Source organism: Fulmarus glacialis, unplaced genomic scaffold (genome assembly GCF_000690835.1).
Source record: "Fulmarus glacialis isolate BGI_N327 unplaced genomic scaffold, ASM69083v1 scaffold15070, whole genome shotgun sequence".
Lineage (NCBI taxonomy): Eukaryota > Metazoa > Chordata > Aves > Procellariiformes > Procellariidae > Fulmarus > Fulmarus glacialis.
Window position 1 is genome coordinate 2,241 of NW_009185901.1, and position 16,029 is coordinate 18,269.

The following is a 16,029-nucleotide window of genomic DNA, read 5'->3' on the forward strand; positions in this document are numbered from 1 at the left end:
CTGCAGAGGTCTGGGTCCCAGACCTCCGCAGAGCAGACAGGACAGAAACCAGATAGGAATAAATAAAGGAGTTGCTATTCAAGTCAGAACACAGTTGGGTCGGGCTGAGCTGCCCCATGGGACCTGAGGTGTGTGGGGCAGCTGGAGGGGACAGGCAGGCACACGGCAGCCCTCTCCTGTCCCCATCCCGGGCAGGGCAGCCGCCCTCCCGAAATGCCATCTGTTGCTCAGCCCCGCTGCACTGTGCACTCCAGCACCACTGCTGGGGCCTCATCCTGCCCGGATGCCCAGCCTCAGTGTGCTGCCTGGGCTGCGGTGCACAGCCCTGCTCCCAAAAAATGAGGGCAGGGTCCCAAGTGCTTGGTCCCTTGCCTGTCGAGGACAAGAATACCAAACGCTGCCAGCTCCTTAGGATGCGGCGCAGAACCTCTCCTGGGCCTGTTGTTCTGAAGAGCACGTGGAGCCATGCCTGTGGCATGGCACGATGCTGCTTGACGGCTTGCACTGGAGTCCCCAGGATGGCAGGTCGGTCAGACGACGTGGCCACCTTCGCTCAGCCACCTGGCCCGGTACGTGGCACAGCCTGGCGTACCCTCGGGCCCCCGCGGGGCACTGGGGATGTCACCCAGCTTGGCGTGAATGAGGCCTTGCAATTCCTGGTCTCCCAGTTCGGTCGCTGCGGCGAGGGCCAGGAGGAAATAGGCTGCTGCATCCTGTTCATCCTAACCATAAAGGACAGGGCAGGCATTAGGAAGTGGTTTAATTGAAGGTCACAGGGTATAAGGGATCTGGAGGAGAGCCCGGTGTTTCCAGGCAGAACCCAGTGACACCTGACTTCATTGAAATGGGCTCTATATAGTTTCAGCTAAGTGCCAGCACCTCTTTCCAAATTGCCTTTCCCCCTTCAAAACCTGGTTGTGCCAGCAGTGTGTGCATTTATTCTAAAGCTGCAGGGAGGATGGAGAGTGACAGCAGCCGTCTACATGTGTGGCTGCTCTGCCAGCAGATGTGATACTCCACCTCCAGCTCTCCATCAAAAGCAGAGTGCTCAACACAGCATCATGAAAGAGGTTTCCTACCTTCAGTTTGTGCAGGGTCAGGTTGCCAAGGTGGCAATACACCTTAGAGTAGTACAGGGCCTCTTCAGAGCACTGCAGCAAGGGGGGACGCAAGGCAAGCGTCTTCAGGTAGCAGTCTTCTGCCATCTCATACATACGCAGAAAATAGTAGACTGTAGCCAGGCGGTGGAATGCAACCAGCTCTTGCAATTGGTCTCCTGGAAAAGAGTTGCTGATACAGTCAGCCTGCAGCACACTCGCAATACATCTCCAGCCCAGCATGCTGAGCTGCTCGGCGATGCATTTGGTCAACGGCCCAGGGGCACATATGTCTTCATAAGGAGACACTGGGTTTGAAGATGGTCCAGAGAAAACAGAGCCATGGGCAGGGTTGCTGATACCAAGGTTGGACAGATTGCCTAGGGAGTATATCATTCAACCAGGGGATTTCTTGGGTGCTGGAAAAGGCTATTACAAGACTGGTTCCATCTCAGACATTTATGCTGGCATTTTGCCCATTCAAACTATTTCTGTAATGGAAAGGGATGAGTTTATCAGAAGAGCCAGAGCAGAGAGGAACTGTTCAGTGCTGTGCCCTTCATCAGACATCCCGTCCTCCAGTGTAGCAACAACCCTCCGGTCAGCCAGTCCCACCACCACCACGGCAGAGCTCTCCCATGTGGCTGTCATGCAGCTTGAAAAGGGAAGTGGCCTTAAAAAGATGATACCCCTTAGGATAAGAAAAGGTTCATAGGTCTTACGAAAGCAGGAGATCCCCCTTCCACGTGCACACTGTTCTCACCCAGAAAGGCAACCCCCTCCGCAGGAGCCCGTAACTCCCCGTACCCTGCATCACTCACCAACCCTGATGCTCAGCCTGGCTGCCAGCGTGGCAAACTCCAGCGCCTTCTCGTAGCCCTGCAGCCCGATCTGCAGCTCTGCCAGCTTATTGAACAGCCGTAGCTCTGTCTTAATGGCCTTTAGTTTCCTGGCCAAGGGCACAGCACCTCCCTGAGGAGAGAGAACAGCGAGTCCAGGCTGTTCCTGGAGGTATCGGTACAGCACTGCCCACAGAGGGGTGATAGAACAGCAGGAGACGGACCAAGCGCTTGGCATGGCAGGCAGACGATGGGGTGGTTGAGTGCTGCAAGTTCAGGTTCTAGCCCCTTCTTTCCCTTGAAAATGAGTTTCATATCCCAGAGCGTGGTTCTCAAGACCTGAGTCTCACGTCTCTGCCCTTCCTTAGGTGCCTGAAATTCTGACTCTGAGCGTGTCGCCAGGAGCGACCAGCTCACACCTAATACAGCCAGGATTTGTAATGTTAGGACCCTGTTCCCACCTCCCAAATGATCTCTGGGGTGAGCTGCAGCCATTGCAAAATATGTCTGTGCTCCAGGCTTCCCCCCTGCAGCAATGTTTGCACTCTGGCACACTCAGAACCACCCCATCCCTCTCCACCCTCCATCCCTCCAGCCTGGCCATGTGGTGCTGCAGCCAGCCCCCACAGCCATCGCCTTGCAGGGCACAAGGACAGAAATGCTCGGAGGGATCAGTACCCTATAAAACTCCACCGCTCGATCTCTGTTTCGGCTGCCATTAAAAAAGGTATCGCCTGCTTTTTCATAAAGATCCATGGCCAAGGAGAAGTTCTCGGATTTCAGAGCAGTCTGAATGGCTGCCTAGAAGGAAAAGGAACTGGAGTGAGACTTGGAAAGAGATATTTGCACATAGATATTGGTGTGATTAAATAAAACCAAATCATCGTAAACGTGAGCCACAGTGCTCCAAACAGCATGGACCCAGGTTGGCCGGCACTGTTGTGCTGCATTTGCAAGTGATGTGAGTGAGGATGGAGCCAGGAACCAGATAACCCATCCCTGTGCAAGATCAGTGTGCCAGACTGATCAGCTGGGATATCCAATGGCATCAGGATTTAGAGTCGGGACGGTGCAGCCAGCAGCTGTCCTGGCCCTGGTCTGTCATTGGCATGAAGACTGACAAGGGGAACAGACAGCTTATACAGAGAAAGGGCAGAGCCAGCAGGAGGGAGGGCAGGTATGCTGACTTCTGGTGGCACTTGGCCCTGGTGCCACCTTCGAGCCAGAACATGTTCCTTACACCATGACAATTTATCATTGTCAGTGACCTTGCCTGGGAAGGGGCCCCTCAGAGACTCATATATGCCCTGCTGAGATCTGGGGTCGACTGGCCCTTCTTAATGGGGTCACCCCTCCTTTAGCCCCTGCCTCCCTGCTGAAATCATGAGCCAGGGAGGCAATGATGGCTCTTTGTTATGGGCCTCAGATCTCCCTTGTGAACACTAGGAAAGAGGCTAATGCCAAGGCCACCTATTCATTTCACCCAGGTGACTGAGCAGCTACCCAGTACCAGTAACTCCCTGCCTTTACCAACCTGGTTTAGGGGCAGGCTGGTGTGGCTGATGGGAAAGGCTTCTCGCCTTGTTCCTACCACCGTGTACGTCAGTCACCCAGCCCCACTAGTTCAGAAGTGCTTCTGGGGTAACAGAGTGAGGACCCAAAACATCCTCTACGTGTGTCCAGGCTGGTGCTTTGCTGGATACCCCAGCTCAGTGCAACCCCAACAGACCCAACCAGCCTTCTGCTCCGCCTACTCTGGGCACATGAAAGGACTTCCCACCTTTTAATAGAAGCTGCTCCCTGAATGAGGGAGCCCTAAGACTTTATAAGCTGCTCTTCCTTTTTGCTGCTCAGTTGATAAAATAATGCTAGAGATGGAAAGAAGCCAGTAGTCTTCTACTCCAAGAAGTCTCCAAGCATTTCCCTGGCACGTTACCCCTTATCTATGTGTATTTCAATGGGAACTGGTCACCTTCCTTTGGCACTCCTACATCACTTTCTTACTCAATAAATTCACTTACTTTCACCCAAGAATCCTCTAAACCCAGTGTATGGAAGGAAAGATAGGAAATTTAGTGTTGGATAGTGCGTGAGTGTAAGGCACTCACTCCTCCTTCCAGAAGCAGGAAGACTCATAAGAAGCACTGCTCATAAGAACTTTCCCTTCCAGGTCTTCCAGCCCCAAAAGGCTCCTACCAAACCACACAGCTGAGATGGGAATGCAGCTAGCCAGGGTGAGAATGGGACTGTTCCAGCCACCTCCTCCATACCTGAAAGTACATTTCCACCAGCTCATCTTCCTGCATAAGATAGTAGAGCCTTCCTGCCTGCAGCCAGGCCTCTGCTGCTTTCACAGTCTCCTCAAGGTCAATGAAGATCCTTAGACTCTGTTTGGTGCAGTCCAGGGACTGTCTCAAACTCCTGTGATGGTAACAGGCAAAAAGCCATTACAGAGAAATCACAGGACACCCCCAGCAATCAGCTGCAAAGCTACCACAACACCTCCCCATTGGCAATCCTGTCTTCTCCTCCTACAGTTGCCAAAGGTTAGAGGCAAATGGACAGCGACAGCTCTGAGCAATGTGTCCTGGTAAAATCGTGGGAGTCTCCATGCTTTAGTGCACATGTGTGTATCATCTGGCAATCGTCGACCACCCTGGGACCCCAGTGCTCAGCACAGCCCCAAGGCAGCCTGCTCCCAAAGGGGCTGCTCCCCACCCCTGCTCATTTCAGCTGATAAAGAGAGTTTTCTCCAGGTCATCTGCAAACCCTGTTTGCCCCCCTACACTAGCTACAGATGGGAGCATAGGTAGGGAGTGCTTGCATCTTCATTTTCCAGACAGCATCTGGAACCCAAAACCACATCTCTGCCTATTGTTTGTCCCCTGGTGCGGCCAAAGAGGCAGATCTGTGTCCACATGTGCAAGACCTTATAGCTCCTTTTCAAGCCCCTGGTTACTAGAGGACAAAGGGACAAGCAGCAGGACAAGCCAGTGGGTTGGACACACTGCCGGCAGAAGACTGCTATGGCGATGGGAGCGCTGGGCAGTGCCCAGGGCATTTTTGTTTGCTTGTTGTCTCGCCTGCTGGCAACTGGGCTCCAGCTGTCCTTCGAGTCCAGGGAATGGGGTGCTTTGTAATCTTAAATATAGCACTGTTCACATGACAGGCGTCTGCTTCCTAAATTCCTTCCCTCTGAACTCACTGTGATCTAGGATGGGAAGGTTAACATCCAAGTTAATGACAGCCCCTGCCCAGTTGTCCTTCTGGGACATGGGAGCTAGCTCTCCACTATTTGACACGTTTGCCTTCAAAGACTGAAGAAAGTCTGTGGGCTGTCCAGATCTCTTTCTCTCCCCTCCCGCCTAATCTAATCAGTCACCTGCATGTGTCAAGCGGGAGATTGAAAAGTGAGTTGATATGGGGTCTTAAGTACCTCCCTGGGGAAAATATTTCGGCAGAGATAGGAAGGGCAGACTCAGCGGCTGGGGGCTGAAGCCAGACTTATTCAAATAACAGATAAGGAACCTATTTTTACTGGTGAATGGTGATTAATCACTGGAATAAGCCTCCAAAGAAAGTGATGAATTCCCTGTCTCTGGGTCGCCTCTGATCAAGGCTGGATGTCTCTCTGGAAAACTGTGTTTGGCCAGACCCCAGTTCTGTCCCAGCTAACAGCCCGGCGTTTGCCCAGCTGTCATGGTGCTCTGGTTGACATTGAACTGTTCCTCTCTTCACCGCACAGAGACAGCTCGCGAATCTCAGCAGCTCCGTAACCCGCAGCCTGCCTGGGGGTCAGCTAGAGCTACCACACACCTCCCCACCTCTCTTGAGGGACACCCCAGGAAAGCCACTGCTCTTGCTTTGGGTAAGCAGGGACCCCACTCTAACAGCACCTACTGTTATCCACAGACTGTTATCCACAGACAGGACTTACTCGGATGTGCCCAAAGCCTGGTAGAGCTGGCTGAGGGTCTGACGGACATTGCCTTCCACCTCTCTGTCCTGGAGCTGTTGTGCCAAAGACACCCAGTGCTCGTGGTAGGTAATGCAGGCCTGGAGATCGGGGGACACTTTGCTGTAGAAATGGCAGAGAGACTCAGTGATGTGAAGCTGACCTGCATGGTACAGGGAAGGGAAAAGGACAGGTCAAGGGGCTGCGTTAGGGACCTGACAGGGTGCTGCACAGAGGTGAACGCTGCCCTCGTTGCCACCAGCAAAGCTGTACTCACTCCTCACATTGTGCCACTTCAGGGCAAAAACCAACGCCAGTTCGTAACAGAGTTTGCCATCTTCCATCCTCTGCCTGTTCACCATGGCCTGCCCTAGCCATAGCAGCACCCGCACCAACTCCATCTCCAGGTCTTCGCTGCCCTGGAGCTCAGCGTAGAGCTGAGCCGACTGGAGCAAGTAGAGCTCAGACAGCTGGCTCGCCCCGTGCGAGAGGCTCAGCTGCCCCAGGTTAGCCAGGGCGATAGCCTGGTTCCTCTTGTTCCCGGTCTCTTTGGCTTTGTACAGGGCCCGGAGGTAGTTCTCTGCAGCCTTTTGCACCTGCCCTTCTCCCTTGAGGGCAATGGCCAGGAGATTGTGCACGGCTCCCCCCTGAGTCACGCTGTCCGTCCCGTGCAGAGAGCGCAAGAGCTGCCACATGATGTCTGCAGCTGGGCCCGGCTGGTTGTTCAGGAGATACATCCACCCCAAAGAGAGAGAAGACTCGAAAGCCTCCTCCTCGCCCATCAGTCTGCTGAGGGTTACGGCTGTGGCTGCGTAACAAACTGCCCCGTCCAATATGCCATGCTGGAGGTACATCCTGGACAAGATGGCACACAGCATCCTCTGGGTGGGCACAGCTCTGCTTTCGCAGGAGAAATGCAGTGCTTGCTTGAGATAGAAACAAGCCAGTGCTGGGATGCTGCTCCTCTCCAGCTGGCTTCCCAGGAGTTTGGAAGTATTTTGGAGGATAAAGCCAGCTCTCCATATGGGTGTTGGTGCCTCCTTGATGCCACTGGGAACAAACAACCTGGCGGAGGCCAGTGCGATATTCGGCAAGTACTTCTTGTCATACAGGTAGCTCAAGATGGGGGTGGCATCCAGTGGCACAGAACTAGTGTCTGGGCCAAGTAAAGTGGTGGTGAGATGTTGAAGATGCTCAGTAAAGGGCAGCACTTCATCATTTTTGCCCAGTTCTAGGAAGAGCTTGACAATAAGGAAACAGACCCGTGCTTCCAAGGGAGCATTACCCACAGCAATGGCTTCCCTCAGGACATACATCATGACTTCCAGCTCGTTCTCAGAGCTGAAAGAGCGGCCAGGCAAGCAGACAAGCAAGGCCACTGTTTTTCCCAGCAGGGAGGAGAACTTGTGCTTCATGTTCTGTTTCAAGTAGATGGAGGCAAGGTTCACATGCAATGCAGCCAGCAGCGGCAGGTCCCCAAAACCCCTGTCCAGGATGCTCACGGCTTCCTCAAAGTAGACTCGAGCCTGGGAGAACTTGACCTTTTTGATGCAGAGCTTACCCAAGAGGAAACAGAGCCTGACATGAGCCCAAACTGAATGAGTCCTCTTGGCCCAGTTCCTGGATGTCTCAAGGTATAAGACTAGTTCATCCTCATCAGAGAAACCATAAAAAGTGGAGTTGAGAAAGGAAAAATTGAGATCATAGAGGCTTTGAAAACTGGGCATGTAACTGTCTTGGTTAAGGAAGGTCAATATGGGGTTAAAGACATCAGCATCTTCCATGTGTCCAGCATTCAAGTCAATAAAGAACTTGGGATCATCAAAATCATCCAGCTTCTCCAGGAGAACATCTTCCAACATAGGAGGGGCTGATTCACTCCCTGGGCTAGACGGTTCGGAGGTGCTAGTCGTAGCCAAGCCGTTTATTTCCTTCCAGGACTGGAGCAGCTGGATATCTTTACAGCCACGCAGAACAGCCTCTGGAAGGGACAGGCAAACCATAGTGGGGTGTTTCCGCATGTCAAAATTCACCCTCAGAAGTCATCGTAAAATCATCCCATTCTGTCCCCTCCACATACTCACCTGATGGCACTTTTGGGAACATGGCTGTAGGTTCAAAACCATCTACACAACGAGACAAACAGAAAACAAAAAGCCCAAAGCCTTGGTCAGTGTTAATGTGCAGACACAGTGCTCAAACCTTATAGAGATCTCCTGCTGCTCTGCTAAACCCCAGACCGGTATGTGGGAGAGTAGACTCACTTCTGGCTGTAGACACCACGTGCAGCTGCAGTTTCAAGCCCCGTGTCTGCTGTGGCTTGGCTCCGTGTAAGACCACGGAGAACAGCTTTTAGCTGGTGGTGGGGTGAGCACCGGTAACATTATAGTTACCTGGGAACAAGCAGGTCTTACGTTTCACAGGTGGAGTTTTATCAACTGTGTCTCTCTTAAGACACTTGTGTCTATTCAGAGGTTTCGGATATGTGTGTATCTAACAGGCTCTACCCCGGGCTCATTGCACCTGAGCTGGCTGGTCCGGGAGGTCCCCTGAACCCCAGGGGATCCCAGGCTCAGCCCTGCATGGCCACATTCTGCTTCTAGGTAGTCAGAAGCAAGAAACAGAGACAGAGCAATTAGCTGTGGTCCAAAAGCCACACAGCAAGCATAGAGAAACTAAGAAGAGCACCCAGGAACCCTGACCCCCTGGCTCCTGCTGTGGGCATGGAGACAATGTCACCTGCCACTTTAGCTGTGCATCCCCCTCAATATACAGCCAAAGGTCAGACAGCAGCAGGGGACCTGCTGTAGGCAGGGACCTACAGCCAGGATCAGTCGAGAGCAGCATCTTCCAGGACAAACCACAGCTGAGGAGCTGCCCTGGAAGCAGAGAAGACCCCTGCGAACTGCAATGTGGCAATGCCCAGCTCTTGAGGGTATCTGCAACCTCCACGACCAGGCTGAGCAGAGGGCTTGGAGGCTGTCTCAACCACAGCAGTTGTCTCCCCTGCAAAGCCCTGAGCAAGGAGCTCTCTAGGCACTGCCCAGCATTGCTCTCCGTGGGCAGCCATGGGGCTGGGCACGTAAGGAGAGGGGCAACTCACCCAGCCGGTACACAGAGGTGATGTCAGTGCGTGCCAGGTCACCGAGAAGGGTGGTGAAGTGCTGCTCACCACCATCGCAGGGGATGCGCAGGAGGGGGGATTTTTCTTCTTCGCTCAGAAACACCAAGCCCTTTTCCCTAGATTAAGTCAGACATCAGGGGAAAACAGTCAGTGTCTCCCCATCCCCTGATGCTACGCTACATCTATCCTGTGGGATGGAGATGGGCTTTCCCATTCCTCCTCTTCCTCCCACCAGAAAAGCTCTGCTGCAGATGGATACCAGAGTCTGGACACCTTCCCCATCAGGGCTCTCAGATCCAGCTTCTCCATGGCGGAACCAACAGGTGCCAGAAGGAGGGACCTATGGGTCTTTTTTTCTCCAGAAGCAAGCCCTTTCTGAGGGCAGAGCATCATCTGATCTTCTCTCTGTTCTCTGTAGTGTCAGAGAAAAGTGCCTAAGATTTACCTTGAGTGAGCCTGACCCAGGAAAGCCCAACAGACCTAGCAACAGGTTAAGACCCCACACACACTCTTGGAGGAGAAGCCTTTTTGGATGGGTATTGAACTGGAGCTATGCCTTTAAGCCACCAACAAAGACAACTGCCTGGGTCATCGGAGTGGGGTTGTGTCACCCTCCCTCCCCGGATAACTCTTGTCTGTGTCCTTGGAGGGTGTTTAATTCTGCTCAGTGAGGAACTGTGCCAGTGGTCATTCTGCCTCGACAGCCCAAGAAAGCAAAGGGGCAGAAGGAAGCAAAGCAGGACTTGGTTTCCCTGGCAGTGATCGCTTTCCCCACCCTTGCCGGACTCACAGCCCCTCAGACAAAGCTACAAAGACAAGAACATTTCTAGGTGAAACTAGGAAGCCAGCTCATCTGGTACACGGATGTCCTGGGCTGCTTTAACATAAAGCCAGGTCTAGCCCAGGGCCAGATTTGTTCCTCTCCAAGAACCACCCGAGGCAAGTGAAACATGATTGCTATGTCTGGGCAGAGACTCCTGCAGGCTGTTGGCAGCAGAGCCTGGCCAAGGCTCCTGGACAGACCTCAAAAGGATCCTCTATGAAGGCCTTGCAAAGCAAATTACCTGCCCTGGACTCACATAGCCTTGAGTTTGGACTTGGAGTCTTCCCTTCACTTTCTCCTGAGTTTAAATTAATCTAGATGGTAGCAGTAAACTTACAGAGGTTCGCAAGCCTCAGGATTTATGTATCGGGTTGGGACAAAGCCGATGTTCCCACTGCTGAGGGATTTGCCCACAAACCATGGGAGTCCTGGAATGAGGAAGCCAATGACTTCTATGCTGTCTCCTTTGGAGAAACTCAGTTCATTCCATGCTGCTCCTCTGTGGTCCTCTGTGGCTGTGCACCTGCCTTTGACTGGGAAACCAAGGCAAAAAGGGCATTTCAGTGTGAGGCCACTGTTAAAACTTCCTTGCTGGAAAAGACTTGGGCAAGGAGGGACCATGATTTCAGCTTGAGAAAGCTGCCTCTCTGTTTCCTAAGATTTATTGTGCTCGCAGACTAAAATTTCTGCAGTTTCTTCTTGAGAAGAGGATTATAAGAAAATATACAAGAGGCATGGATAAACGCCACACAGCCAAAGACTGAAACCTCTGAAAGCTGCAGTATGGAAGGTGGCTGGAAACATGGAGCTTCACAGAAGCTGCACTGTCTCAACTCTCTACCAGAGTGAAATCTTTAACAGTGCAAATGTCCATCACACTACACGCCAAATGCACACCTGCAGTGACCTCCCGTGTCCAGCATGCTCTGCACAGTGCCCATGTCTGGGCAGGAATGGCCGGGGACTAATGGGTGAATGGTGGGCACAGGTTTCGCACAGGTTTCTTGTGCACAGTGGTGGGAGCCTAATTATTTAAAATTTCAGTCCTGAAAGAATTAAAGGAGAGATAAAATTGCAGTAGAATAGAAAAACCCAGTGGCAGAAGGATGGTATCAGCAGCCCTCTGTACTCTGTGTTCTTCAGATCGCCCTTCTAAGTACATGCAATTTGCAAGCTCTGTTCTCCATTCAAGAGAGTCCAAAGATGCAGTATTCCCTTAAAGCACCTTGCAATGGAGTGTCATTGTCAGAACAAGAGATAGGCCCTTTGCATTTGTGGCCTAACCCAGGTTTGCAAGAGTCATGCCCTTCCCTGGGAAGGCTAGCTGCGCGGCACTCACCAATTGGCTGAGAGGTCATCCCACTGATCTCCTGGGAGATGCCAAAACTCACAGCATAATTCTTCAGGAACCACCTGCAAGGCAAAGGGGAACCACACTGGTGCTCTCTGAGCAGTCCTGTCCTCAGCCACCAGCGGGGATGGTCTCACACAAGCAGAACACATGTTCTTTTCCCTGGGAGTGCCAGAGCTGCTGTGGAGCATGGCCAGCACGGCCAGTCCAGTAATTCCTTGTAATGGTGTTGCTGGGCACGGAGGGCAGTTTGCACCTCACGACTGCAGCCTCACACCACATGATAAAAGCAGGATAATTTTGCCAGCCTGTGAGGAGGATTTCACCGTGTGAATACACGAGGAGCTGCGGGTGTCTTTGAGGCTCAGCCTGGTGTCCAACGTGAGGCCCCACTTTGACTGGCATTACCTAAGTCTTGGGCTATGGTGTTTCTCCCAGTTATTCACCTGTAAATCACAAATAATCTCACGTATGACCTAAATCAATATCATACAAGAATGATATCTGAAGTATGTCCTTGCTCTGTCCCATTAACTGGACCTGAATTGGTTCCAGTGGTTGTCTTTATGCATAATGTATATCCTCACAAAATTATTTGCTCTTGCCCATTGCCAGAGGCAAGAGCAGTTTCTCACCCCAGGCTTGGTGCTAGCTCATGCATCAAGATCAGGAAATAATCTTGGCTTAAGCACTATTAATTGGCCAGTCTACTTACTGGTAAAATGGGTGAGGTATTGGCTCTAGAGCTGTCATGGGCACCAGGCCTCGTTGACCTGTCAGTAAGGACATCCCTTCCCACTTGGACTCCTCTCCAACGTTCTTCACATGGATCAGCTCGTTCTTGCAGAGCTGCAGGCCGTCCTCTCCCTCCTGCTCCGGCTGCCAGACACCAGGCACCGCTCTGGAAAAAAAGTTACCTGCAGATAGAAAGAGTCATGCCCAGGTCAATGGCATCAGTGCAAGACATAGCCCAGCACAGGGCTACAACACAGCCCTGCTGAGATGCTTTTGAGGAATTCCCTACATATGCAGTCCCTTCTCACCTTCCTGGAGTAGCAGACCTATATATATGTTGGCCAAGTGATCTTCATTCACAGTAACTCTGATCTCTGTGTCTTCCATCAGAGCACAGTTTAGCCAGTACTCCTGGTCAAAGAGAAGCTGCTCCAGGCAGCTGCCCACATACCCTAAGAAACCAAGAGTGAAAGCAGTGTTAGCACTTTCCTTCACTGGGCAGGATGAAATGCTCTTTGGATGTCTCCCAGTCTGCCATCTGCAACCATGCTGTGAGGCAAGAGCCTCTAATTCTGTCTCCATCCCCAAAATAAAATAGAGGCATTACCCAAAAGGCATCCTCCTGGGTCTCTCTCACTGATCCAGACAGTGGTTTCATAAATCTGTAGATGGACACCAAGGTCTTCTAATTCATATTCTTTATCTGTTTTTTGGTGTCAGAAAATACCTTCTCTAAAAATGATTCTCACACTATCTGTTTAGATCTCCCACACCTTGAAAACATTACCTAAAGTCAGATACGTGGAAAACTTCCAGACTTCTTCTAGGGTTTTGAAGGTGAGGAGGAACCGATCCTGCTGTGCTTGCATACAGACCAGCCTGGCTGACAGCTCCTACACATGGAAGATAAAGCAAGATTAAGGGATGGTCCTGGGACTCTGACAGGGGGTCTCCTTTGTCAGTGTGGGAATAATATTAGATCCTGGCATGAGACTAGGCACTCATTTATTAGCATAGTTGAGACCGAAGCTGTGCAAGTTGGTTGCCTGGGGTTAAGGGGAGGGTGATCTAGCCAGCTGAGTCCTTTAGCCAGCGGGGATGGAATACCCGCAGTGACAAACTCCCCATGGTGCAGCAGTGGGAGGGCGAAGAAACTCCATCTCCTCCTGAAAATCTTCCCACTCCGTGGCACACACCAGAACCACTGTGCTTTTGAAACCCGGGCACCTGAACCATACCATGGGAGGATTAATGTTCGGTCAGGACAGGCACAGCTTCCAAACTGCAGCTCTGAGGCTGAAAGCAGTAACCATGCCTCGAGGGAGAAGCTCTCTTTCACTATTGCTGGCACTAGAATGCACTGTTCCAGGTCTTCTGGGAAGCTCTGTAGGAGCCCTGAGGGGCCAGGGCCTTAAAAACCAGCAGGGAAGGAGAATGCAGTCCAGGAAATGTCTCTATACCTGTAGTGATTTTTCTATATGAAGCCAAATACTCTGACAACCTCTGTGCATGTCCAGAGATGCCACCTCCACCGGGGACCTGAGTCTGGCACACGGTTTTGGTGATCCCAGCCCTGTGAAATGCCGGCTATTTAGACTTAGCCCAGGGCTATCTGCATGATCCCTCAGGCAGCTCAGAGCCTCCAATATGAGGCTCCTGACAGGAGGCTCAGCTTTCCATCTGCCTCTCACCGGTTACCAATTCATTTCCCCCATCATTCCGGTCCCCTGCAGAGTCCCCATGTGCAGGAACACACCCTGCAGTGGTCTTGGAGGAACTTCTCTTTCTTGGCTGGGTTTGGTGTCCCATCACACATCCCATCACACCAGGAGCCTCCCAGCACATGCTCTGCCCTGCCGGGCTGGGGCTCCTACCTTGAACAGGGCACAGACATCTCTGTCATCACTCTCCAGGGCCCACAGCTTCTTTCTGGCTGCTTCCTGGAGCTGGGAATTGAGGCACTGGGAAGAGCTGCTTTCAATGGAGAAGAAGAGTGAAATCTCTTGGAAAGGAAATGTGCAGGGTTAAGGGGGAGAAGGAGCTCCATGCCACACAGAGCTGCCTCCGCCACACTGCCTCCCTGCAGCCAGCCCCACCAGTGCCTCCAGCCCTCACCCGGTTGCGATGCTCAAACAACACAAACCCAGCCCGTCATCCCCCTCCAGCAACAAAGACGCGAAACTCAAGGGATGACAGGATCGGTTAGCTGCGGTGCCAGACCTTGCTACATTTGACCACTGGAAATCTGGGTGCTGCCAAAGGCAGCATCTTACCTGGTGGAAAGCCCTCCCTGACAGCCAGCAGCACCGAGGAGGGGTCGCGCGAGCCTTCTGCTGCCTCGGTAGCGGGGTCGCTTGGCTCTGATGCCCCAGCCTTACCTAGCAAGGAACAGGGACACAGAAGAGCTGCTGTCAAATTTTGTGACAGAAGTCTATGATATTCTGCCTAACCATGCCACCTGAAAGCAAAGCCCATGGGTTGCACTGCAGATCTGGCTGGGGATTGTGTGAATTTGGTATCACCCTAAAATCATGCTCAAGGGTGGAGGCAAGATCCATGGGATAGATGTGTCCTAACTGCATGATACCCTTGATGACTGCTGGAGTGGCTTTACTCTTTAAAAGGTGGAGTGGCTTTAAAGTGAGGGAACTTTCCCTCGTTGCTCCTGGGACAGACCCTCACTGAGAAGATCTGGTAGAAGGATGACCCTGTGACACAGAGATTTTTTTGGAGGACACCTCAGAGCAAGAGTACTTCCCCAGTGCAGGAGAGCCAAGGGCTTGCAAAACTCTTTCCTCATCAATTTGACGGTCAAAATGAGATTTTCTCCCCTGCCTGCTCTGGTTGGTATCTGAAATCCAAGCTGCATTCTCTCTGCTTCACACATCATCAACTATTGCCATAAAGGATTCGGGAACTGAAACTTTAGCTGGTAATTATGTTAATGAAGGCTGAGGCACATACAAATCAAGCTTGCTCTTCCACAGCTGTATTGGCTGTGGAGGGATAATAAGATTAAAAACCAATTTTTGTCAGTAATCAGATTGGATTTATAAGACAAACATGTACCCAGAGATCTGAAGCTGGAACATGCAACGGCTTTTGTAAGTCAGTCTGTGACCATAACTATACTCTACAGTTCTTTTTATTGAGCCAGCTTTGCTAGTCAGTCAAATAAACTGTTATCTGCATGCAGAATTATAATCCTTATTTATAGTTAGCAGTAGAAAAGAATGGCCCAAGGCTGGACATGTAGCGAATGAGCTTTTCTTTGAAAGAAAAGGCTTTACATTTCTCAACAGCTGATTTGAACACACTTAACAAAGGACTTCATCCAGCAACTCCGTCCCCTTACACACATGGGGGAAACGGACACAGGGAAGCAAAACAAGCCAGAGGCAGAGTTAAACCCAAGCTGGCTCCTGCCTGGGCTGGGCTTGCCTGCCCGCTGCTTCACTCCTCCCTCCCTTCCTCTCCTTCCTGCATCCCAGCAGACACTGGTGGGCTTGGCTGGGTTTGCCGGTGGGCAGGGGCTGTGTCCCCCTTCCGTGGGGACGGGTACCTGACGCCATGATCTTCTCCCGCCACCATTTTCCCCGGCGCTCGGCTGCGGTGCGCTGCAGATGGTCCCAGCGGGTCAGGAGCACGGGTGAGCGGGGGCAGCAGGAGTCACACTCTTCACCTGGGGAAGACGGGTGGTGGGGAGAGGCGTTCGGACCCCCAGCAGAATGCTCCCCGCCCGAGAGGTCTCCATATGATGAGCCGAAGGAGGTGGCAGGTCGGACACCGCTCATGCCACCTCTGCCAGTGGCATGACAAAGCGTGCTGGTGGGTCTCCGCAGAGCCAGGCAGGGGCCAGGGCTCGCTTGGGCGAGAGGAGAAATGGATTTGCTCCTCACCGCACTCGCCGATTCAGTGTTTATTTTTCTTTGGGCCAGGCTCAGAAAAGGAACTGGGAGCTTTTTTAAGAGACCAATTGAAACTGCTGGTGGGGAGTTGTTCCCAGTTGTGCCAGTGACTCATTTACCTCCCCAGTGCTGAAGTATTTTGTAACAGTGGGCAGGAAACAGCCCCAGCCCGGAGCCGAGCGCAGGTCCCGGCACTC

General features: G+C 52.2%; 1 protein-coding gene across 1 annotated transcript; it reads right to left on the reverse strand.

Annotated features, from left to right (window-relative positions):
* Nucleotides 1-530: 530 nt before the first annotated feature.
* On the reverse strand, nucleotides 531-15,718 carry SH3TC2 (SH3 domain and tetratricopeptide repeats 2). The gene is made up of 17 exons (XM_009583650.1): nucleotides 15,487-15,718; nucleotides 14,198-14,302; nucleotides 13,799-13,926; nucleotides 12,712-12,817; nucleotides 12,233-12,376; nucleotides 11,905-12,106; nucleotides 11,178-11,251; nucleotides 10,176-10,371; nucleotides 8,995-9,131; nucleotides 7,976-8,017; nucleotides 6,169-7,872; nucleotides 5,874-6,054; nucleotides 4,207-4,357; nucleotides 2,615-2,737; nucleotides 1,919-2,069; nucleotides 1,080-1,276; nucleotides 531-722 (listed from the first exon to the last, which is right to left on the reverse strand). The coding sequence occupies exons 1-17, from the start codon at nucleotides 15,716-15,718 to the stop codon at nucleotides 531-533; spliced, it is 4,065 nt and encodes a 1,354-aa protein (XP_009581945.1).
* Nucleotides 15,719-16,029: the final 311 nt, after the last annotated feature.

Coding starts and splice junctions, on each gene's coding strand:
- SH3TC2 (XM_009583650.1), bottom strand. CDS start 15,718: ATGAGCGGTGTCCGACCTGCCACCTCCTTCGGCTCATCATATGGAGAC. Junction 12,107..12,232: donor AGGTCTGCTACTCCAGGAAG/GTGAGAAGGGAC, acceptor TTCTATCTGCAG/GTAACTTTTTTTCCAGAGCG. Junction 4,358..5,873: donor CAGGCTTTGGGCACATCCGA/GTAAGTCCTGTC, acceptor TTACCATCACAG/GAGTTTGAGACAGTCCCTGG.